At 33.2% G+C, this 24984-nt stretch overlaps 3 protein-coding genes across 5 annotated transcripts in view; 2 read left to right on the top strand and 1 right to left on the bottom strand.

The window, feature by feature from the left end:
• CycB (Cyclin B) overlaps positions 1 to 2751 on the top strand; it is a 24724-nt gene extending 21973 nt beyond the window's left edge. For both annotated transcript variants that reach the window (XM_089247653.1, XM_089247652.1), the window contains exon 8: positions 2057 to 2751. In XM_089247653.1, coding sequence (XP_089103779.1) covers positions 2057 to 2158 — 102 coding nt within the window. In that variant the 3' untranslated portion in view covers positions 2159 to 2751. The remainder of the gene's footprint in view (positions 1 to 2056) is intronic.
• Positions 2752 to 4621: 1870 nt separating this feature from the next.
• Positions 4622 to 5653, bottom strand: Hus1-like (Hus1-like checkpoint clamp component). The gene has a single exon (XM_089247857.1). The coding sequence runs from the start codon at positions 5527 to 5529 to the stop codon at positions 4693 to 4695; it is 837 nt and encodes a 278-aa protein (XP_089103983.1). The 5' UTR covers positions 5530 to 5653; the 3' UTR covers positions 4622 to 4692.
• A 334-nt stretch (positions 5654 to 5987) lies between these two features.
• LOC149071703 (mitochondrial outer membrane protein SLC25A46-like) overlaps positions 5988 to 24984 on the top strand; it is a 30453-nt gene continuing 11456 nt past the window's right edge. The window contains exons 1-9 of one of the 2 annotated variants that reach the window (XM_089247629.1): positions 5988 to 6271; positions 9623 to 9665; positions 10599 to 10656; positions 14201 to 14278; positions 16023 to 16123; positions 19866 to 19922; positions 21115 to 21172; positions 21318 to 21539; positions 24789 to 24907. In XM_089247629.1, coding sequence (XP_089103755.1) covers positions 6118 to 6271; positions 9623 to 9665; positions 10599 to 10656; positions 14201 to 14278; positions 16023 to 16123; positions 19866 to 19922; positions 21115 to 21172; positions 21318 to 21539; positions 24789 to 24907 — 890 coding nt within the window. In that variant the 5' untranslated portion in view covers positions 5988 to 6117. The remainder of the gene's footprint in view (positions 6272 to 9622; positions 9666 to 10598; positions 10657 to 14200; positions 14279 to 16022; positions 16124 to 19865; positions 19923 to 21114; positions 21173 to 21317; positions 21540 to 24788; positions 24908 to 24984) is intronic. The other variant, XM_089247630.1, reaches the window with a different exon arrangement.

Here is a 24984-nt window from a genome sequence, read left to right on the forward strand (position 1 = left end):
AAATCGATGGCAGATGACAGCACTACCTATAACAAGCATTGCACAGAAACAAACTGTACATTAGGTTCACAACACATACATTCAGACATGTATCAATTCGTTACATAGAGGAATGTGTACGAGGTGCATGTATGGTTAAGTATTAATAGTAGCAGTAACTTCACGCAGGTGGTTAGGTATAGAACATGCATAAATTTTTAGCTTAACTGATATAGGAAATTTATTGCTATTTTATCAGTTTTCAGAGAGTTGTGCTTCAGTGTAAAAGGACAGATAGTACCATTATATTTTGTTAAATGTTTAAAAGTTCGACGTAAAATCAGTTTAATGTGCAGTGGCATCGCAATTCAGCTTGAGAAACAATCATTGTAGATGTCTGGTTTATGACAAGTCTCTTTCACATATTGTTCCATCTGGTAAATTTTTCCTGAATTTGTAAAAAAACCTTTTTTTGAAGAAAGGTTTCTTCAGATATTTCTTACAGGAAACAAAGTATGCTTTTCTTATAAAATGCAGTTTTAAATGTTCAACTGTTTTTCAGTACTGCATTTAAAGTAAGGTAGGCATGGTTTTCATTCAAATCTGGTGAGAATTTTAAATGTGAATTAACGTTCCCTTTTCAGTTATTGTTTATTAACAGAGAAAGGTAGTTTCACGTTTCTTAGGTCATAAATACATATTTTCAAGATTTTTAAATTCCTCGTTTTTTTTCTGAGCCCTAGTGATAACTATTTTGGCCCATCTATCATTTACAATTTGTTTTAAAAAGTTCTCTTGGTAAAATTTACAGAAGCTTAGTTTGTAAAGCTATGTGTAATTTGATTTAGGATGAGAACTAGGACGAGGAACTTTATCTTTTATCAAGCTCATAGGTCTTATTTCAGACAAATTTTGTAATTTTTAAACTACATATCCCAGATACATATTTTTTAGTCCTCTGTCCAGATGAGTTATATTATCACTCACAGTACAGAAGCTGGTATTTATAAGGCAAGGCTTGACAAATTGTAAAAGCATCCAGGCACCAGATCAATTACGACGAAAATTCCTCCTTTTCTATCGGTGTCAGGAAAATTTATCTGCAACTGACTGCCAGGAAAATTGAAAACTGTTTGAAGTGAATAAATGATTTGAGTGAATAATAAGTCAGTGACTTACATATTATGTCACTGTCACTTGATCTTTAGGTTGTTCATTTACTGCCGTTGTTACTCACTGCCATACATTCAATCACTGTCACTCATTCTGTTGCTCACTTAGACTGTCATTCCTGGCTCACTGACTTGTCGGATTGTGAATTTTCCATCGCACAAGATTCTTGTTTTTTAAAGTGTCACTCTTTGAAAAACATTGTAGGATTTGGTAAATTGTTTTAGCATTCAAAAGGGGTTGAGAAATCAGTGGTCTATCTTTTCAAATTCAATCTGTTGAAGGTTTTTAATGCAGTATATCATCAATGCAGTATAAGTTGGAAGATCATAAAAAAAGGAATTTTACAGGAGAGGTATTTTAAAGATCTTTCTAATGAAGATTGCTTGTTTTATGAAGTTAATATCTGTTGTGTATTGAAATAGGATGTCCTATATGTATGTGTAATGTAACAAAAGTATTCTAAATTGATTTAAAATGTTATCCTAACGACTAATAGCAAAATCACACTATTGATTAATCTCGTATCTATTACAATTATACAATTATAGAAAAAAACATTTTAAGGACAACTTATTTCCAAAGAATTTACCCACTGACCGAATTGTATGTGGTAATGTAAACTGTCCCCATTGCGTTGTCAAAATATTTCATTTTTGGTAAAAGACATTTAATATGAAATCTTGCATAACAAAAACCAACATATAAAGAAGAGCTGAACATTGAGTTAAAATTTTCATAGTAAGATTTATCCACTTCCCAGTTAATTCGCTCGAATAATTAAGGGGTTTTATTGTATGTATTCTCAAGCTATTCACTAGAGAATTTTATTATAGAAATTGTGAAAATTTATTTCAACTAAACTGTTTTTGTGAAAATTATTAAAGACTGAATTATTTTCTTACAGGCTATTAGGGGTAAATATTCTAGCAGCAAACTTCTCAAGATAAGTCTCATTCCACAGTTGAAATCTGATTTGGTGAGGAAGTTGGCCAATCCGTGCAGCTAATCAATGTTATATCTATCATCAATATATCATCTGCTCTGTGAAACTTCCTTTTCCTTTCTATTGATCTTTTGAAACCATTATAGAAACAGGAACTAGTCTTGATAAATGGGGACTAGCAATGACTAAGGATTTTTTTACACTAAAGCAGATTCATTGTCTTCAGATTTTTTTTTCCGTGAAATTTGTAAGATTGAGACAAATTCTGCTTTGTTTGTGTAATGGATGCATTTCATATTTTGCTGTATTATAGCTGTATAAAAAAAAATCTGATCATTAGCATTTATATTTGTATGTCTTTTTCAAAATAAAAAATATTTTTTTTGGGATCCTTTATTCATGGCATTCGATAAGAACATTAATTATAAATGTTATATATATTTTAGTTATTGGGTTTATAACCAGATAACTTGATTGACATTAGTTTTTAAATTTTCATGTTTGTTTTACTGCGGATACCAGATGTTTCTTTTAATCTGTATTCCAATGTTAATTTGTAGGTTTTGTGACATTAGTCAGTGACTGAATATATTGTTATGCAAGATTTGTTAGAGGTTTTCATTCAATCCTGAAAATAAAGTAGTTTACACATTTCATCTCGTTTTGTGTTGAGCTTCATGAATTTTCATTTCAAAATAGGATCATATAGCTTATTCTTAGAAGAAAAAAACCACTGGTTTTCAGGTAATTTTTTCAACAAATGTTAAAAAAAAATCGAGACTATATATTAGACTAGTTTTCCCAAAGTGGTCAATATTTCCCACTGTGGGGTAAAAGCCTTTTGATTTACTTCAGTTGATTTTGTAAGTTTGTCTAGTCTAGCTAGACAAATCCCAGGTGGTGATGACGAAAATCTATTGGTGCCTAAAATTTTATGTATCTTTGCTACACAACTGTAAATATAGTCTGTCATGTTAGAAGTTCCTAGGGGAAGAGAACACTTTTAGTTCCTAAAAGTATATATCGCACTCTTTTCTGTGTCTCACAAATCATTATTTTATTGCACTAGCAAATTGACATTTGAATCTTTAAAAAAACATAAGTATTAAGCTGTAATTCTAGAATTTTTCTTTAAATCTGGAATTAAAAATTCAGGTGTAAGTATATATAGCTATACATGTAAGATCAAATTTGGTAATTTTTCAACAGAAATGAGGTTAAACTATTTTATTAATTCAATCCACCGTATTTGATTGGAAACATTTTTTGCTGAGTTGACATTTAATATTTGTACCTTTCTCGTTTACCACTATGTTTAAAAAAGTTATGAAAGCATGAAGTAGATGAAAATTGTTTTTTGGTTCTCTTCGAAGTAGCTACCCTGCATAATGTATTGTTGCCATCATTTATAAATGTGGATTGTAAGCCCCCTGTTTAGTCGCATCCTTCAGTACTTTCATCATTATTTGCTATACCACTTTGGAACTTGAGACAGAATCGTTATCCCTTAAGCAAATTCTTTTTATCCAAAGAACGTTACATGGGATGAGATCAAGGGAATATTTGTGGCGTGTTCAGAACATATCTTCAAAAGGCTTTTTGATCTAAAAGTAGGTTTTGCTAATTAGACGTGACATAGATGCACAAATACGCGTGTATGACTAAACATTGATGTATATTTTTATTTGTGTGTATGCTTTATTTTTGATTTTTAAATTAAAATGCTTATATCTCAAAAATGTGATTTTGGAGTTATGTTCTGACCAAACACCAGATATACTGAACGTGGAAGTATCAGGATTTTTTTTGACACATAATGTGACACTAGAAGGGACAGAGTCCTGAAACATGCCTGATTCAGTGAGACGAGCAACCAGATCTTTAAAAGACGAAGTCAAGGGGGGATTCCCTTCTTGTGTCAGATTACTTATCAAAACCAGCTTCTTCCACCCATGTGACATCTTTTTCTCCCTTTCTTCTGAAGAATTTTTTTAAAAGAAAATTCTGATTCTGAAGAAGAGCAGTAAAGGTACTGGATGTGACAAAAAGAGACAATTCATTTGTTTTTGTATTAAGGATGGCGAAAATACATAATTGTGCACCAGGTAGTTACTTCGAAGGAAACCTTCAATAAAAGGGTTTCATCTGTATATCGTTCTTCCATAATAAAATAAGTTCTAGAACTTTTTAAATGTGGTAAGAACTTGTATAATAGCAGTAGGAAGAATGATTTTCATGCAAGTGGTTATCAGGGTTGGTAAGAATGCTATAGGCAAGGCCAATCTTAACACTTTCAAATATAACAACCTCTTTTGCGGACACCAGTGGGACAAAAAAATTCATCCGTAAAAGAGAGAGTGACCATTAATCAGGGAGAAATTACTTTGGGTGTCTGTTAAGAGGGGTTCTACTGTCAAATATGACCCCAATGTATCATATTGGAAGGAATACCATTCTGTAAGCATTCAAACGTCAACCACACAAAACAGTTAAAAGACTTATCAATGATAGATCAGGAAAACAGTCTTCAAACAGAAATTGTCATGCATGGTATTATTGTCATACATTACATAACTACTTAACATATTACATTCATTTTAAGCAGCAATATTCGGCAGAACAAATTGCAAGGTAACATCAGCACGAATGAGAAAAAACTGAACCAACCACTTATTAGCTATGTTACATATAACCTCATCGGGATTGATAGTCTGTCCGTACAAGAACTGGCTAACCTTGCGAATGTCAACTCTCACTTCGGCTGGGGACACAGAGCTCGTCTTGGAGTCGGTGCTTATAACTACATTTTCGAAATGAGTAGTAATGTCTACGGTGTCAGTCATAACTTTGAGCATGAAATGCCCATCCAGATCCGCAGATATGATGAGGAAAGTACTGATGTTCTTCATCCTGTCAACGACACTTCGGACAACTTTCAATGATGGCATGCACACAGAGACGTCTATCTGAGGCATCTCGGGCTCTTTGAACTCGTTCAGGTATTTCCTAGGTACAACCGAAACAGGTATATCGTGCAACACTGTGCGCGAATGGTTCGAGTGCGGTAAAGCCGAGGGCAAGTCGATGGCCATAGAGAGACAAGCGCAATGTTTCTTGACCAGCTTTAATCTGACGGATTTGGCGGTGACAGCGGATCTGAACGCCGTCGTCAAATAGTCGACCACAAACTCCAGGCAGATCTCGTTGAAGTCCTCGCAATAACCGGACAGGGTGAACTCGCTGAAGAAGTTCCGCTGAGGCATCTCGCACCATAGCTGGGATTTCCCACCGGCGCATCGCTCCGAAAACACGAAGTAAACGTGCGTCGGCGTGAGCCGCAACGCAACGTGTTTCACCAGCTTCGTGATTGTTGTCAGGATCTTTAAAAAATGCCCGATACTCGTCACTTCGAGCATCTTTCCTTTGAACTTCATCGTCGATGCCTATGGAGAACGGCACACACCCAGTTCATAGTGTAAATAGAAAAGGAGCGGGAAAAAAACATTTCAATACATTCTATTGGACAGTTATTGATGAGTAGACCAGACGACACAGAAGTTGAAGCGAGAAAAGTTATGACAAAGGTGACCATATGACTCATTTTTGACTGTCCCGTTTAAAACAAACCACTTCCAAAAAATTTCGAAATTTTCTTTTTTTTTCCCCTCAGGCTATAAAAACTGTTTCCTTAAATAACAATACATAAATTTGTCGCATTATCCACAGATTGGATGTCACAAAAAAAAAATTGCAAGCATTAAAATTGCAAAAAAAAGTTGCGCAATCGAAATTTTTTTTTTCGTTGACGTCCCGTATTTCGGAATGCTTAGTATTTGGTGACATTTGATATGGTCAGAAATACTACGTTGCATCATCATCACCATCAGACAATATCTGTTTTTTTGTTGTGTGTATTGCGGAAGGAGTAAGATTATAAGATTTAAATTGCCCGATAGCATGAACGCAACAGTTATTTATTACCTTTAACTTACGTCGATTTCAAAGAAAGGAAAGCTATTGTCATGTCGTCCGGCGTCCCATTAGATCTGTTTCCTATCCCCGAAGATTTCAGAACTAAAGATTTTTCCTTGACTGCGAGGGATGCTGATTCGAGATCTGTTTATTCACTGAAACCAACTTCTCTACCTATCGGTGAAGATGCAGATGCTCACGTCGGTGAGATTTTGTGCATTTTTTTTGTGTGTTTGTGTATGTTCGTTTCTCTGTATTTAGTTTATGTTCGTCTAATGTTAAAGAAATCTTAAAATCCAATTAAACACATGAATGACTAACTCAATATTAATTATAGTCCAATACTTCCATGGCTTCGTATAGGTCGAGCTGGCAGGGCCCCCATCAGAGATTTAAAAAAAATTATTTGTTAACTTGTGTTGTCAATTTACTTGAAAGAGGCCGGTCTTAAATTGTGGCCTCTAAAGATTCAAGGCAAGATTCTACAAACATGTTGGGGTAACAAGGAAACAGTTATTTTCCGGATATTATGCTGAGGTGAGCTCGGAAAGAAAAGTCATCACGTCTCCGCCGGGACTCGAACCCAGGCCCTCTTGCATACCGGGCAAGCATGCTACCATCTACACCACTGGAGACACATGAATCTGCCTTCCTAATTTCACGCACTGTGTCGTGAGGCGCTGAAGGCCTGCAAGAGGGCCTGGGTTCGAGTCCCGGCGGAGACGTGATGACTTTTCTTTCCGAGCTCACCTCAGCATAATATCCGGAAAATAACTGTTTCCTTGATATCTCTGGCTGAGAAAAAAAAAGCCATCTAAATCTCTCTAAATGTTGGGGTAAATCGAGAAGCTATCCATACTTAGAATAAGACAACCATAAGTATTCTTTATGGGCATTGTATAATATTTTATCACTTGTATATATTGTTTATAATTGCATTCTTAATCGGGTTGCTGTATCTTTGAAACATCAATGTTTGTTACGGGCAACTTTTTCTCAGCCACCTCATATTTGTATAAGAAGCTTTTTTATGTCTAGAAATGTGTATACAGGTTGGTCATGAAATAACTTTGCTGATATATAGTTGAATTTGGTTATAACATACACCAATGGTGATTCGAGAAGTGTATGTTATAAACAAGATCTCTTGGAATCAGCCGAATTAGCAGTTCTAATATGCATAATCATACTGTGAGCATTATTGAGATTGTGAGATATAAAACAAGCTTATGCGAGCACAGAATTGAATTAATAGCATAGGCGGATACAGGGGTAGGGGTGCCACTACCCCTCGTTTTCCAAAAAAAAAGTATTATTGGTATAAGCGGCAGGGTGGAGGTGGAAAATCCACCACCCCATTCACAATACAACCCACCCCGCCCCTCTCTTTTGAAGGGCCTGTATCTGCTTATGATTGATAGTAAAATGTCTATTCCATACCTTCTGAAAAATTTTGAAACTATATTATATTCTATAACATACTGCAAATAATAGCTACGCATGAATTTTTTTCTATTCATATAATTGAGTTACTCAAATCAAAATAAGCAACCATGCACTTTTCAACACTTTCAACACTAAAATTAACAATGACTTAATTGATTAAGTTCAAGTTTTATTAAAATCATATAATGTGATTTTATCAGATTCTGTTTGTAATCAATGTATCAAGTTGATACTGTACTTGTGCAAGGTTGCTTACAAAGAGTCATCCGATTTCAAAACTATATAAGTATTTTTCAAAATCAAAGGAACTGAACTCAAACGAAGAATCATTTTGAAATTACGTGATCTTTTCTGAATCACACTGTATATCAAAATCAAGGAACATACACCTCTCTACATTTCCAATTTGATAATAAAACAGAACTGCCAACTGAATATTGAAACATAATTTGATTTAATTCATCACTAATTGTGCAAATTCGAACCTGGGTAAAAGGGCACCCTGAAAAATGATTTTAAGACAGCACATTTAGTAATAGTAAAACGGCTGGGTATTTCGGGACATTCCTGATTTATAATTAGCAAATGTGCAATCAGTAAAGTTTTCAACCGAAGTAAATGACATGAAAATATAGATGCCAAATATAACCAAAATACAGCAACCCAATATAAAAGCACATCACAAAAGAAAAAAACTAATAATTACTACTATACAGGGTGAATGTGACCCATTCTGCCAAATGAAGGTAGAGGGAGTGATAGACAAGCCCAAGTGAAACATAAAACACTCTGCCAACCCTTTTGCCGCTGTGGTGGTCGAGTGGTTATAGTGCCGGACTCGTGATGCGAGGATCCGGGTTCGAACCCCACAGTGGTGGTCGGCTGAAGTTGGTTTTCTGTGGTTCCCAACTTCAAGGCGCAAATGCGAGCCGATCTCCCCGTTAAAAAGTCTCGCCACAGAGAGCAACAGTCCTACAACGGTAAATCATTCAACCATAACACTTCACTCATAGTTAGTAAAACTGGGGGCAGATGACAGCACTACACATAACAAGCATTACACAGAAACAAACTTCACGTCAGGTTGCACTACACGTACACGCACATTCCCGCATGTACCGATTCGTTGGGGGGTTCCGCGGGGGGGGGGGGGGTGCATGTGTGGTGTAGCAGTAGTAGGTAGGGGCTCGGGGATCCATGATGTTCTTAAGTCAGCCACCTCGTTGGGCAGTTTGCCTGTTGTGGCGTTGTATTTGTATTTGTATTTCTTGAACCATTTTTGAGTTATAGAAATTATTGAAGGAAAATGTATCAAGTGTCAGAAAACACTGATTTTTGCAGTTTTTGAAGGACCTACATGTAAACTAAGCACATATTGGGAAAGAGCAGAAAAAAATCCTATAAAAGGTGTCAGTATTTCCATCAGAATACCTGAATTTAATGGTGGGAAAGCTACAAGTGCGGAAAGATTGGGAAATGTTCAAAATGAAAATGCCAAAAAAAAATTTCATCTCCAATTCCATAAACTCCATTCTAGCTATAATCTGGCAAATTTACCAACAACTTACCCATTCCACCAACTTTCGAAAGAGTCAAAACTATATCAATGATCTAGTTAAGTTAGCCTTTTGTTTTCAACACATCACTAAAACCAGTGTTTGTTGACGTAGACATTTTAGTAGATTTTTGTGACCATTCGATTTTGAACTTCACCAATCTTTCAGTGCTTGTAACTCCCTATTAAATCCAGATTTTCTGATGGAAATTGTGACCACTTGTTTGATTTTTTTGTGCTCTTCCCAGATATGTACTTAATTTGTCTATTCTTCATCTATCATCCATTTTAGTTTGGCAGATTATTTGTGGTTCACCCTGTATATTATTTTTATTCTAAGGCCCTAAAATTATGAACCTTAGGGCCCATTTGCCAGTGTGGCTGTTAGTGTGTTAGAACATGGTTTTATGAACAACCATGGGTTAATTTGGACCATTAGAAAATTTTAACTGGCCTACAAGCAATTTGAAAAATATTCTATCCTACTTTAAAATATAAGTTATGTATTGAATCTTATATTTAGTTATTTACTCTATTTGTTTTCCCCCTTTCAGAATCAAGTCAGAAATTTACCGGCGTTGGCATGGAAATTGCAAGGTTTGTTCGTACTCTCTTTTAATGATGTATTAAAGATGATTTACCATACAATATACAATAGGCTACAATATTTTATTTTTTGATTATAACAATCAAAAAATAAAATATTTATCTACAGATAGTTTTGGAGCCATAACACAAGTATTGATAATAACAATGTACCATAATTTCCAGCATATAATGTGCAAAAGAAAATTTCACTACTTTAAGAACAAATGTCATAGTTAGTCCACAGTGGTATATAATCTGTATATGTGTGAATTGCATTTATATCTAATGAAATCTTTAGGAATGAATGAATCTTAGGACAAGATTCTTGTCCTTGAATAAAATCTTAAGGAATGGAAGGGGCTATGTTTGGCACATTTTTTGGTGGTACAAATGCCAATTTTTCTACTTCCATCTATATGTTATTTATACATGTTTAAAAAATTATTTTGTACAAACTGTTTTTTTTTTCATTTTTATTTCTATTCTGATGCTGCTGAAAATGCTCAGCCATACTAAGAAATTTTGATTTTTTGACTATGTGTATAAGTGTGTAAGTGTGTTCATTGACGTACGCGGGGGGGGGGGGGGGGTGGGTTTAGACCCTCAGTCAAGCTGAGATTATAGTGTTATATAGTGCAGGAAAAAATTCAACCCCCCCAGAAGGAAAATCCCCCTCGAGAAAATTCTGCTTACGCGTATGTGTGTGTGGTAGATTTGTGTAAATGTGGTGATTTTTTATGAAATGACGTAGATCAACTTGCAAATGCAGTTAGTACTTTATAACTTTGTATTGAAATCCTGTATACAATATTTTTCTTCTCAGTAAGCACTGAATGGATTTTTTTTCTCCCTTGCATTTTTGCAGATATTATTTACATAAAAAATATTATTCATAGTTATTTATAAATATGTCTTATCTTATTGGTGCATTTGCTGATGTAGTTCGGTTCTTGGGACACTTATATCACATCCTTGCCTCGTCCTTAGGAGACAATGTCAAGTAAGAGTTTACTTTGCACTTTTCATTCTCACTCACAATAATAAAATTAAAAAAAAACTCAATTGATTTGCATAACTGTGACAAAAATGTTTTCCAATAATCATATTATTCTTATTCATATTTCTGTATGTATGTGTTGAAAATTTTCATTTTTCTTGAAACTATTTGTACTGGCTCTGGAGTGTAATTATGTTCTTGCCCTGTACTTTTTAATAGATAGGCATCATTTGTGAATCAATAAAGTTTCAGTATTTCAATAATTATGGCCAATATCTCATGCTACAAATGTGAGTGAAAACAAATATTACTAATCTATTCTTTAGCATGAGAATTGTCTAAATAACAGCTGATAAGGTTGTGGGTTCAAATACACTCATTGAAAAAAGTTAGCAGCTCACTGAAGAATTGCCCATAGTGATAGACCGTAGTTGTGTTTGGTTTCTAAAAAAGAAAAAAAAAAAAACACAGTAAAGCATATCAACTTCCATCACTGTATTTATTATTTTCAGTTGAACTTCTAGACTTCAAAACTATGATTTCTCAAAACCATAATTATGTATATAATTTGTACATGAGAATTGTTCATTACCTTGAGACAAGAATGCTTTCATATGAGACAGTAGTGTATAATCTCTGCACAAATTTCATTCATCGATAATTTCCCTCTCTGGTTCAGCCCCGTAAAAACATAATAAAAAGAAAAATTCCAAAAGCAGTTGTAAATTTGTTCTGTTAGCATATTTTTAATTAAATAGTACATCAGCAAAGAAATTTAACTAACTAGAGTGGAGTTTTTAATTATCTAAAATTATTAATTAATGGTGAAATATACTGTTTGCTTTTATTTTAGTGTTGTCAATAAACAGATAAAATCTTACTCAGCAAAGTTGAGCAGTTGTTTCCTTCAATTTGTTACGATTTTATAAATCTCTGAACATGTAAAATTTCATCAACTCTCAAAAAATGACACTAACAGGGAATCAACTCTTTCTAGTAAAAAAAAGTTTTACACTTGCTGTGACGCTCAAGTCTTTTGACAAATGTAATTATGTTTGTATCTCCAACTCATTTGCGTGCACTGCCCTGATCTTAACATATGTAAAGGAGAAGTAAGATATAGTAAAACTTCTTTTTTGCAGGCACCGGTGGACAAAAAAATGTGTCCATAAAGGGGGGTGACCACATCTGAAGGGTTTCCATTAAGAGGGAGTTTTACTTTATTTATCTATACCCATAGCTGAAATTTATTTGTTTGGGGGTTAGTGAGCTTTTATTATCTAATTTTTATTTTTGGATGGAATGAAAGTTTTTTGATAAATATAGTTTAGTCAAATATGAAAGTAGTTAGTTCTTATTTAATATCAATTTATATAGTAAGATTATACCATAATGGAAACCCTAAAACATGAAAAATATTTCATAGATTTATTTTCAGGAAAGCATGATTAAGGCTTAAAGTAGAAGGTGAAGTCAAGCTCAAGTGACAAGTAATTTTGATAATACAAGGCAGTTCATAATTTTTAAAACTATGTTCAATAATCTCTGGAACTTGTAAAAAATAATTTTCTTTCAATACGACCAAAGACAACAGATAAGATAGGCAGAACAAACAAAGAGAGACCCTCAAAATGTCCTCTGGGCGAAAAACCTGATGAATTTAATATGAAACACAGACTGAATGTACGTGTATCAATTGTAAAACATTGGCTGAACATTATGGGCTTGGTTGTTTTCCAAGTGAATAAAAATCGTTATTACTTAATTACAGAAGCGCAAGGGAGAGGGAGAATTATGCCAATCTTATTGACAAGAGAAATAATCCAAGGTACATAGGAGGTATTACAAGTTCTTATAGGTAGTTATAAGGCAGTTTTTAAGTTAAATACCTTAACAGTAAAAATCAATAATAATGTAGGTTTTTACTGTTAAACACGAAAGCAAAAGTGAGATTCTTCTCTGCTAACTGTTGGTATTCTTTACCTTCTGAAAAAAAAAACATGAGGGACAGGTTTTGTTATAAAAATATATTTCATTACCCCATGTCATCCTTTACAACATGATGCATACCGCTCTTATTGATATTTTAGCATGACAATGATCGTAAATATAGCTCAAAAGTTTCTAGACATTGCTTGAAAGGCAATAAAATTAGAGTTTTATGGATAGTGAAGTCAGAGCCATAACTTGAATACCATCAAGCATTTATGGATTGAGTTCGATAGATGAGTTATAGCCAGAAATTACTTAAAGTTGATGGTTTTTTGTCAATTGTGCAAAAAAAAGAATGGGGGAAAATACCCACTCACACCATGGAACACAATCATTGAGTTCATACCAAACATGGTTAGTAATTTTGCAATCTCAACTGCTTGGAACGAAGTGTTGACTTATTGTACTTTGCTATGGTGTTATTGCATGACTAATTTGATTATTTACTAGGTGTTTGTTTTTTTGTTTGTTTGAGCCAATATAAAAGTGAATTAATTTTTTTTTTAATCTCCCCCATAAAATATATAAAATCGGGGCCTAAATTTAAAAAGTTTAGATGCACAGTTTTTCGTTCATAATAGTTTCTAATGTTTCAGTGTTTATGTTTTGTAGGATAGATTTCATTAAAAAATTCATATACAATTTTTGCAGACACACTTATGGTTGTCAAAAAACTTTTGAGCACTACTGTATAGAGCTATAGCTGTATTTTGTACTGAAATAACACTAATAGATGTATTCTGAAGTACCAAAAAAAAATTGGTATAAGCCTAATGCGTGTGTGTTTTTGGACAAGACAAAATCAAAAACATACAAGACAGAAAGACAAAAAGAAAACTAAAAATATTTTTTGACCATGTATTTGCCATGTATAATCAAACAGAACCACAGAAGGTTAAGGACTTGAAAGGGGTTGTTGGTCATGGTTTTTTAAGTGGCTCTATTACTCGCATCTGTTGTTATCTTAATGAAATGTTTTTGTTCCCCTATGTAAAAATTTGATTTTCAATAGGTAATAAATTTAATTTTGGAAAAAAAAAAGAAAAACCACAAATTTAATTTTTCCAAAGCTAAGGAGATCTAAAAAAGTTAGATAATTTTTTTAATGATTTCTTTAAGGGTTTCTTTATTAAGGTTTTTCAAGAACAATTAGTAAGTGGCACCAAATCACTGCCTTATCCAATTATCCACTATTTCATTTTGAAAAAAAAAAACCTGAATGATATTTGATGCAGCCAAGTTAATCTCATACTGTCACTAACAACTGATGACTATAACTCTGACGTCGAAAATTAGAATCAAATACCAAACTGCAGCAAACAGCTTCTACCCCAGACTCTCATTCATTCTGTTTTTTTTAGTGTAAAACCTTTCCTGTTTTAAACTTGAAAACACCACCTGCAAGGGCAGAAACATTGTCAGTTTTTTTCAATTTATTATTTGCCTGTATTACATTGTTTTTTATTTATTTCTTCAGTAGTCTCAGGTAAAGTTATTGATTTGAATTAATGTGAAAAGTTTATTTTCCTCCTCATACATATTTGTACATTCATAGGTTAATAAAAAAGCCTTGAGGTATCATCTGACTCCTTTCACACTCGTTCCAGTCATTGTGCGTCTGCAAAATCGGCAAGTAAGTACTTTTATTGAATAAGATTCAGGCTAGTTTTGGGGCTGTCATGAGTCTGAATATTGACTCAGTGCTTCCCAACACGATTGGTTGGCATGATCTGAGAATATTAGATGAGACTGACTGCAACAAATAAAATCAAAACTATTATTTCCAACCTTGATTGACTCAGTTGGGATGAAACGTATTCTTTGACCAAAGTGGCTTGTTCAGACCTGACTTGCTGGGAATGGTCATTTACCATGCTTCCAAAATACTCCTGATATTTGGCAATAGCAGAGTTATTTGATTTTTTCCTTTCTTCATTCTGATGTCAGTCACAGAACGTATAGAGTATTACATTCCTAAGGGGGAGGGGGACCAAGTTTGACTCAACTTTGTAGTGTCTTCTCTCTTGCTGTAGTTGCTGATGTTTGAAGGTTTCTGTTGTCTGCCATCAGAGTCCTAAATAGGATTTTTTTTTTGGGGGGGGGGGGGGTTAAATGTGATTTTAAACACCCCCTCCCCCACTGTAAAAATTTGATCATTTTATTATAAGTTTTTTTAACTGTAACACACTTGTTCAGTTTGTAAGAGGACCTGGGTTTGATTCCTATCCAAGACCAGTTTGACTTTTCTTTTCGACTTTACCTCAGCATAATATCCAGATAAAGTTCAATTGCTTGATGTGTTGAGTTGAAAAAAAGCTTTTTCATTCTCTCTACCATCCTACATGAAGGTCATTTGCTGAAGTTAGGAGATTCTACTAATTTCCGTTATTTCAGTGCTTCAAATTACAGTTTGTGAAATAAGGAAGGTAAAGAGGGTGTATACCCACAATGGTGTTTATGGTAGCACACTTGCCTGGATTGCAAGAGGACCCGTGTTTGATTCCTAGCACAGCCCTGAGCCAAATGGCTGCTCCCACAAAACTTTACACTTGTTTTATGTAATAATAACTCTTTCAAGAGGGGGGCCCCAAGAAAAGGCTGCCTGGGGTCACGAGAAGGCACACTATGGCCCTGACCAGATGGCTTTTCCTTCTGAGTTCACCTCAGCATAATATCCAGAAAAAGTTCAGTTAATTTGCTTGAGGGGTTTTTCTGTCCCCCCCCCCCCTACAATTTTCTGCCCATGGCAGTTGACCATGGCTGAAAATAGAGGTTAGGTAACCCTTTAGTTCCGGCCCTGATCTGGAGAATTGAGAGAAAAAATAGTCTTTCCTGGATAGGATCTCAGTTTCTATGGATTTGATTAGGTGGCATGTTGTGCAACCACTGCTATTTTTTCTTTTGATTATACAGTGAGGCAATAGAAATCTTCAAACATTCCAACTTTTATAATAAAAGAGAAGAAGCAATGAAGTTAACTCAAACCTGGTCCACTCCCCCTGTTTAATCAATTAATAAAATCCTTATCATCATTACCACTTTTCTCCATGGCCAATATTAGAATAAAGAAAAGGAAGAAACCAATTAAATAAAACCCAATTAGATTTGCCAAATAATGCCAATGCCAACCAATAGAAGCATTTTGGACAAATGGTAATCAATCAATCCAGAAATTCCCACAATAATAAGAATGACTATAATCCAAGTGTTTTTCTCCCACTATAGATTGTTCCTCTTTCAAGATTACTTGATTTTTAAATTTTTCATTTGTGTGTCTTCTGCTTACAATCAATAGATAAAGGTTTCACTACAGAGATAAGATTTGCAAAAACATTTTTTCGTTGTTTCATTGTATTTTTTCTTTTCATTTCTTCAAGGGATTGAAAGCCCTATGGAAAGGTGCGGGTGGCATTTTCATTTTGAGGGGCTTTGCTGTAGTCGTCGAAACCATCATTGCAGAATTCACCCCATTTCCTCGGTAAGTTTTCCAACCCACCCCCACCCCCGACAATTTAGATATCACTGTATTTGCTTCAGAAACATTTATTGGATCAGGACTAAGTTCTCAAAACGAATTTTAATAGAAAGTGCTGTTAGAATGGCTGTTACTGAAAAATTTGAGATAACCATAGTTCTCAGAATAATTGTTACAAAGTGAATAAAATTTATTGACTTGAATACTTGGGAAGTAATAATGTATATAAATACCAAAATCAAATCTGTAAAGAAAAACCATTGAAAATTTGTCTCAGCTGAAGAATTATGTATTGGACTTCCAGATTATATGATGCAGATATATTATTGTTACACCGATCACATTCTTATAATATATCTATTTTTTAATGAAGAACTGGAATCAAACATAAAAAATTAAAAAACAATATATTAATAGTTGGAGATATTTTAACATAAACTTACATAACCTAGATAACAAAACTTCAATATACCTTGATATAATGGCAATAAATGCATTTTTACCCCTTCATAATAGCAATGAAAGAGAAATTAATAAATCTAAAATATGCCTAGACCATGTTTTTTATAGAACAAAAGTAAACACTACACAAAAATTTTTGGTGTACAAAACTCAAATACAGGTCATTATCTGGTAATAGGATCTATAAATTTTTTACAAAGGAAACTAGAATGAAAAATGATCAAGACAAATATTAGAATGTAATAAATTACAATGAATTCAAAGATTTTATTTCAAATATAAATTTGGTTAGTGTTCTAGAGGGATGTCTAGAAAATAAATACAATTTTCGAATAACATTAAATTCTAATCTCTGGACAAAACAAGTTAAAATGAAACCCAAAAAGAAAAAACGATTGGATCACGTAGGAAATAGTAAATAGAATAAATTATAAGGAAAGATTGTACAAAAAATATAAAAAACACACAAATATAGTTTCATATGAATTAGAGTACAAGCAATATAATAAAGATCTGAAAATGTATATTAAAAAAAAAAAAAAAACACATTTGAGATACATTTAGGGCATGTAGGAATAACAAGAAACAGCAATAGAAATGTATCAATCACAATGTTCTAAATAAAAATGTAAAGCACAATACACTTCCAATCTCTGACAGCAATAAAAGATCTAGCAAAAAAATTCAATGAGGACTTTATAACAAAAAACATAGAAGAAATGGAACTAGGTACAGACTGCAATTGTGAAGAGGAGCAAACAATTACTAATTCTAAAAACTCTCTGTATTTTTCCGAAATTAATGATTAAAATGTACCATTGTACATCCCATTTTTAAAGCCGGAGAGACAGAGATAACTTATTGAACTATAGGCCCATATCAGTTTTTCCCATTTTTTCAAAAGTAATAGAAAAATGTATGAAAAAACAACTCATAAGTTTCCTAAATTATCAGCACTATCTAGCACCTAATCAATATGGGTTTCAAAAAAATAAAAATACAGAAATAGCCACTTTAGAACTAAGTAACTATTTAAACACCGGATTTAACCATAATAAATATTCAATAACAGTTTTTTTTCTTGATTTAAAAAGAGCTTTTGACTATGTGAATCAAAGGATACTAACAGAGAAATAGTAATCAGCTGATGAACCAGGCAATATATTAAACTGGTTTAAAAGATACTACTTTAATAGAAAACAAGCAGTTAAAATAGGTAAAGAAATCAGTCCACTTCCTAGAAGTAAAAACAGCAGTCCCAGAGGATCTGTCGTTGGGCCAATATTATTTCTTGTTTATATAAATGACATATTCAAACTAAATATAAATGGTAAATTAATCTCGTTCGCAGATGACACAATACTGTTATGTTGAAGATACCAAAATCACAAATTTACCAAAAAAAGTTGAAGACCTATACAAAATCAACACCTGGCTGAAAAAAAATAAACTTTTTGAAAAAAAAGTAAATATACAAAAAAAAACCTACCAAATATATTTACTTAAAAACAAGAAATGTAAATAATTTAACTAACATGAAAATCAAAATTCATGATCATTGTCCATGTCAAAATATTTCACAATGTAATTGCCATGTAATTGATATTGTTCATGAATACAATTACCTAGGAATACCTAGGCCGCTGTGGTGGTCGAGTGGTTATAGTGACGGACTCGCGATGCGAGGATCCGGGTTCGAACCCCACAGTGGTGGTCGGCTGAAGTTGGTTTTCTGTGGTTCCCAACTTCAAGGCGCAAATGCGAGCCGATCTCCCCGTTAAAAAGTCTCGCCACGGAGAGCAACAGTCCTACAATGATAAATCATTCAATCATAACACTTCACTCATAATTAGAAAAACTAGTGGCAGATGGCAGCACTACACATAACAAGCATTACAGAGAAACAACAAAACTTCACGTCAGGTTTCACTACACGTAGACGCACATTTCCGCATGTACCGATTCGTTGGGGGGTTCCGCGGGGGGGGGGGGGAAGGGGTGTGGGCGGGGTGCATGTGTGGTGTAGTAGTAGTAGGTAGGGCCTCCAAAAATGGCTCGGGGATCCATGATGTTCTTAAGTCAGCCACCTCGTTGGGCAATTTGCCTGTTGTGGCGTTGTATTTGTATTTGTATTTGAATAATAATACAAGATTACCTAAAATGGAACTTGCAATGTGTTAAAATAATAAAGAAATTAAGAACATATATGCCGCCATTCTATATAGATTAAAAAACACAATCGACAATAACTTTCTAAACGATTTATTTTATGCTTGGATATACTCAATAGTAACATATGGAATCACTGCTTGGGGAGGTGCTTATCAAACAAATATACGAAAACTAGATAATATATATAATAGAATAAGATACCAATTAACAAAAATTACAGAAACAATTATATAACAAATGTCACAAACTAACTAAGACAAAACTATATTTATAGATTAATAAAATTCTCATTCTTAAACAATAAATGGTTAGAAACGACACAAAATAGAACCTCATCTAGATCGAATAACTTATATCAAGTGCAGAAAACAAATAAAACATTATACCAAAAGAGTTATAGATATACTAAAAAATAATGAACCAATACCATGCAAATAATCATACAAATAATAACATAAGATGCAATCACAATATATTTACATCCTCAATAAGCAATAGTTTAGAATCCATTCTACAACAATAAAGGATCATAAAGCAACACAATTAAAATAATTCATTCTAAAAACATCAAAATATAACGATTCCTATAATCAACTTAATAAATATATGTGATTATGTGATTTTTTTACATGAATTCTGTGTATGTTGACTAATTATATATGTTTATATTTAAATATATATATTTTTTCTTTGTTCAGTTGAAAAATATCTAAATGACCCTATTAAATATTAACCAGTTAGTACTGTAAAAAGGCTGTTGCATAATCCAACTAGCTCTTTAATTTATATTGACCCACTGGAAGGACTCTCAATCCCTTAAGATCACAGAATGTCTCATCATAATGTCATTTTTGTGGAGTTTTATTTATTGTTATTTTTTTTCTTTGTGTTCTTCTTATTTGTTTTGATTGTATGTTTTATGTCTTGTGTTCAGCCCAATAAAATAAAATAAAAAATACTCACTAATCTGGCACGCATCACACCAAGGTTGTACAGTAGACTCTTGATAATTTGGCCATGTGCTAGTCCAGCCTGTGGTTATTAAAATACAGTTTTTTGGTGTATTGCTTGACATAAAGAATAATTTTCATTATTTCTTGATTTGACTTAGAGAAATAACTTCTAGTCCTACTGTGAAGCACATTTTTCAGCACCTGCTGCTAAAAAGGTAAACCATTTCTACTTTGTACTTGCAATTTGTATTTAAAAATGTCACTATTGATTTTTAATAGCTATTTTTTATTGATAAAGTTGATGCTCGTTTTTATGAACTCCAACTGACTTCAATGATTAGTTCGTAAAACTGTGTGAATGACATTCAAAGAAATAGCATGTTGTTTGGGATTAGAAAACTAGTGTGAGTAAAAATGTGTGGGTTTTTAAATTGGAGGTTTCTAGAATTGAGCAGCGATTGTCAGCCAAGAATATTGACTGAAATATTTGAAAATATTTTTAAAAATTCACCACCAATTTTTGTGGAACTTTGTTGATCTAAATCATTGTTTGTTTTAATTGATATAAACTGCCCAACTCTGTTTGTTTTTGGTATCATTGATTTTATAAACATTTACTGATTGATTGCTTATTTGTATAGCTTGGAAATATTCCAGAGCTGTCCTTAAGGTTTCTTTCTTTCTTACCGAGCACAGCTCAGGTCTATCGCCATCTATGAGAAATTTACTACCTAGTGAGTTGTGCCGGAAGTGTAAGTGTGGGTGTACCTAACAGTCTAAGTGAATAGTGTTACGCATGATTTTCAGTGCTGCCATCTATATTTCAGAAGTGAAATGAGTGTAATGATTGAATTCCGTTTGTACCGTTTGTAGGCCTGTTGCTCCCTGTGGCAAGACTTTTTGAAGGGGAGATCGGCTTGCATTCGTCCCTTAAAGTTGGGAACCACAGAAAACTTCAGCCGACTACCACTGTGGTGAGAGTCCGTCACTATGACCACTTCACCACCACAGCAGCTGTCCTTAAGATTATGTGGCAAGTGTAGCTGTTATGGGTATCCGAATTAATAGAAATAAGAATGAAAAAATATATAAATTTGTGATCATGAAACAAGGTGTGGCTCTGTTTCAGCTGTTCACAGAACTCTGGCTAATGTAAACAATTAGCAAACATGTTATATATTTGTACTGGGGGGGGGGGGTAATTTTCATCATTATTTCCACACCACGCTCTGCATCTGGTGGCAAGGATGGCTCTGAAACATATTCAATATGATTTTTTTCACATTATTAATAAAAATATCATATTTGAAGTGTGTTATATATGTATTATTATTCAGTATTTGACTATATTCCTCGTAAAAGCTATCACATGTAAAAAAATCACTCTTTTTTTTTCTCCCACACCAGCATTACTTTTGCTATTCTTACACCATTCCATTGCTCAAGTGTGGTTGAGACTGTTCAGGTATGCTTGATATTGATTGGTTTCTTTCAAAAATGTTCCATGTTAATATTAAAATTTTGGAAACAAATATTGTAAACAATATAGTCATAGGAACATGCATATATGTACTTCTGACTTTGTAGTTTTTTTCTATTACATTTTTTAGAGTGACATAGCAAGTGAAAAACCTGGTGTGTGTGATTGCTTGCTGGAAGGCCTGAGACGCTTATTTAAATGGGGAACTCCGCAGTCAACACGCCTGCTTCCCATTTGGCAATTAATTGGTCCAACTGTTGCATACGGATTACTTAATTATATTTTATCCTCTGCCATTCATTCCTTATTCCTGTACATCCTATCACACCAGCATCAAGATGAAAGTAGAAAGGTAGCCTTTAAATACCTTTTAATAATAATGAATCATTATATCAAAGTGTAGTCAATTGTTTTGGAAATCATATAAGTATGATTGATATGCCTTTTTGGTCCAATCAGCAGTAAATTTTTCTAAAAATTAATTTATTTCACAGTTAAGTCCTGTTTGATCATTGCCTCACATGTAATGTCTGTCATCCAAAGACCTAGCTGATTGAATGTATAAAATAATATTACTGACTGATTATCATATATACTTGTATATAAGCCAACCCCCAAAAATTAATCACATTTTGTAGGAAAAAATTTGTGTCCAAGGTAATAAAAGTCACAGTGAAAAACAATTGAAATGCTTAAAATTGTTTTCCTTCCCATTCATTTGACTGACACTTTACAAGACAAGCAATAATACGTTTTTCCTATTGTGTCAATGGCTACAACAAGGATAAGAATTCAAGGGTATACAATGTGCTCAGTTTGCTGACCGGATATGTGAGATGGGACACAAACTGGTATACTTTTCTTGTTGGGTGGATCGATATATTTTTAGCAACCACCTTCTATGTAGGACCAAATTTTAATGCCAGGTCTTTTAATGCATGTGCTCACCTGGTTACTGCCTGGAGGCCTTTTGGTACATGAATGACAGGCCTTAGATAGATGAGATTGTATAGCATTTACAATCAGTTGTATCCAACTTGGGGGGGGGGGGCATGGCTGTGACTAGGATTTTTGCCACCCAGGGCAACATGATTCAGCCTCCCTGGACAAACATTATTTCGCCACCCCACAACTTTGAAACTTGATAATTTTGTAAAGGTGTTCTTTGTTCCCACCTGAAACTGCCATCCCCTAAATTTTTCTGCCTGGGGCAGTTGCCCCCCCCCCTGCCTCCCTCTAGTTATGGCTCAGGGGGGGGGGTCTCAATGCTTTCTCAACTCTGGGAGGAGGCATGATGCTATAAAAATGGCTCTGTTTTTCATAGTTACATGTGGACTGATTATTCAGGAAAATAAAATTATGATCTAAATTGAATTTTTAAATTCCTAAAAAAATATGAATCGTATCAATATTTTGACTCCTCGTCTTCTGACTTCTGATCACAGAAATGTGTCATATGACTTTTGCATTGTAAAAGTTTCTTTTTCTATTAACAAACTCTTATTTGTTTTCCATTTTGGTTGAAAAAACATACCATTATTTACCTAAACCAATTTAAGCAATTAATAAAGTAGTTTATTCATGAACTCTGGATGCAGGGCCTAGTGAGAGCATTTTCAGAGGGAAACTATTTTGAGGCCTGGAACTTCGGTATTTTGGAGGCTCCTGGAGCCTGATATTGGTCAAAAAAGTCTGCATTAAAATGAAGACATTACATTAATTGAAATATAAATTACAGGAATACTGAAAAATGTCTATTAAAATACTGTGTATATAATCGTGAAGCAAAAAACGAAAAAAAGTAGTAATAATCAGGATTGATGACAATTAGAAATTAATAAATAATTAAACTATTGAAAATTCAGATTTCTGATAAATTTTTCCTTGATTGACAAAATATCATAATTCAGAAGTAAAGGAAAATTATTTCATTTTATTATACAATTATAATTTTATTTCATTTAAAAAAACTAAAAGTGGATTTACATAAATTAATGAAAATTGAAGATAAATAAAAAAAATTAATACAAATTCAGGATTTAATTCCTGAATTTTCATTAATCTTCACTATGAAAATTTAGAATTTAGAATGAATCACACAATTAATGAAATTAAATAAATATTGTTATATATTATTATATAATTAATAGAAATTGGAATGAATGAAAATTCCGAAATTAATGGAAAATAATCCTGTAATGAATGAAAATTTGGAACTGATGAAAAGTCAAAACAAATGAAAGGATTGATCACAATTTGATATTAATGAATAATTCCAAAATTCATATTTAATGAAAAATAACTAAATTAATGGGACACTGAAATTAGTGAAATTAATAATTAAAATTCAGATTTAATGAAAAATAATTCCTCCATTGATTGATGAAGTCTCATAATTAATGAGTGTATTCAGAAATAAAGCCAAATTAAAAAATTTAAAGAAAATTATTTCATAGGCTAATTAAAAAAATGAAAGTTAAGATTATTAAAAATTAATGAAAATTATGGATGAAATTATAGATAAAATTAATGAAAATTATGGATGGATAAAATTAATGAAAATTATGGATGGATAAAATTAATGAAAATTATGGATGGATGAAATTAATGAAAATTCAGAATTGATGATAATTTAAAATTTGGAAACAGTCACGCAATAAATAAAAATTCAGTACATCAATGAAAATTCCATAACGAATTCTGAAATAAATGAATCCCATATTGAATTTCGATATTAAAATAATCCCATAATGAATAAAAATTTAGAACTAAGGAAAAAATATTTAATAAAAATTCAGAAAGAAATAAAGTAATTCCGGAATTAAAGAAATAATTGATAATACTGTGTTTATGTAAATAAAATTGATATTAAAAAATATTTCATACAAGAATGCAAACTCCATCGAAATGATTGTTTATTTTTGAAAACCACAGAGTACAAAGAATTGTGCACGTGGGACATGAAAATCTGTGGCTGAGCATCACGAGCGAGCACATACACACGATTAGCAAAGTATTGCCTTGTGTCTCAATCTGCGCTGTCCTTTTTATTTCCGTTGGCTGCAAAATAGTGTTGCCCTGCGTTGTGTTGCAAATGCTGCATGTGACTCAATTTAATATACTAATTTTACTCAATATATGCCTAGCCTTTGAATTCGCCATCAATCGCATTCTCATATATAGGCCTCGGCCAACATTATTGTATAAATAAATAAATTTGATCATTTTGACTGCACCTTTGTTATTTTCTGCACATGAGAGCTAATTAGATAGGAACCTACAATTTATTGTGATTCTGATTGGCAGCGTTTAATATTTTAGCCTTTTTTTTTTACTCACCAAGGGGTTGGTGCTCTAATCCCTCAGTGTGGGACTCCTGACTCCCTGTGGTAGCAATCTTTTTCTGTGATATTGTCTGTAGTACATCTGGGTCAATAGTTTCTGACAAAGACTAATTGCATATCAAACTCATGATGCCACTAAACATCCTTTGGTGCTCTATCTTATCAACTTGGGTTATCATGCCCTAATAAATTGGTTGCTTCTCATGTGAATGTTCATGTCATTTTCTGAAAATTAAACACTTATTCATTTGTTTCAGAGCACTTTCCACAGAAAGCTTTATGAAGCTTCAAAGTACATTGATGAAATATCAGCTGCCCAGTTTGGTCACATGGTGTCAGAAATCATCCTTTTTCCTGCTGAAACAGTTTTAAATAGGTAGGTGTGTACACACACTCGTTACAACTGCACAATTACCATACTTTTTATGGTGTTTGTACAGTGAAACTCTGTTA

This window comes from Pholcus phalangioides, unplaced genomic scaffold (genome assembly GCF_987345545.1).
Source record: "Pholcus phalangioides strain wild (caught in Gottingen) unplaced genomic scaffold, Ppha-v1.0 ptg000018l_1, whole genome shotgun sequence".
Taxonomy (NCBI): domain Eukaryota; kingdom Metazoa; phylum Arthropoda; class Arachnida; order Araneae; family Pholcidae; genus Pholcus; species Pholcus phalangioides.

Bases quoted from the DNA above. Each gene is read 5' to 3' on its own strand.
- Hus1-like (XM_089247857.1), bottom strand. From the start codon at position 5,529: ATGAAGTTCAAAGGAAAGATGCTCGAAGTGACGAGTATCGGGCATTTT.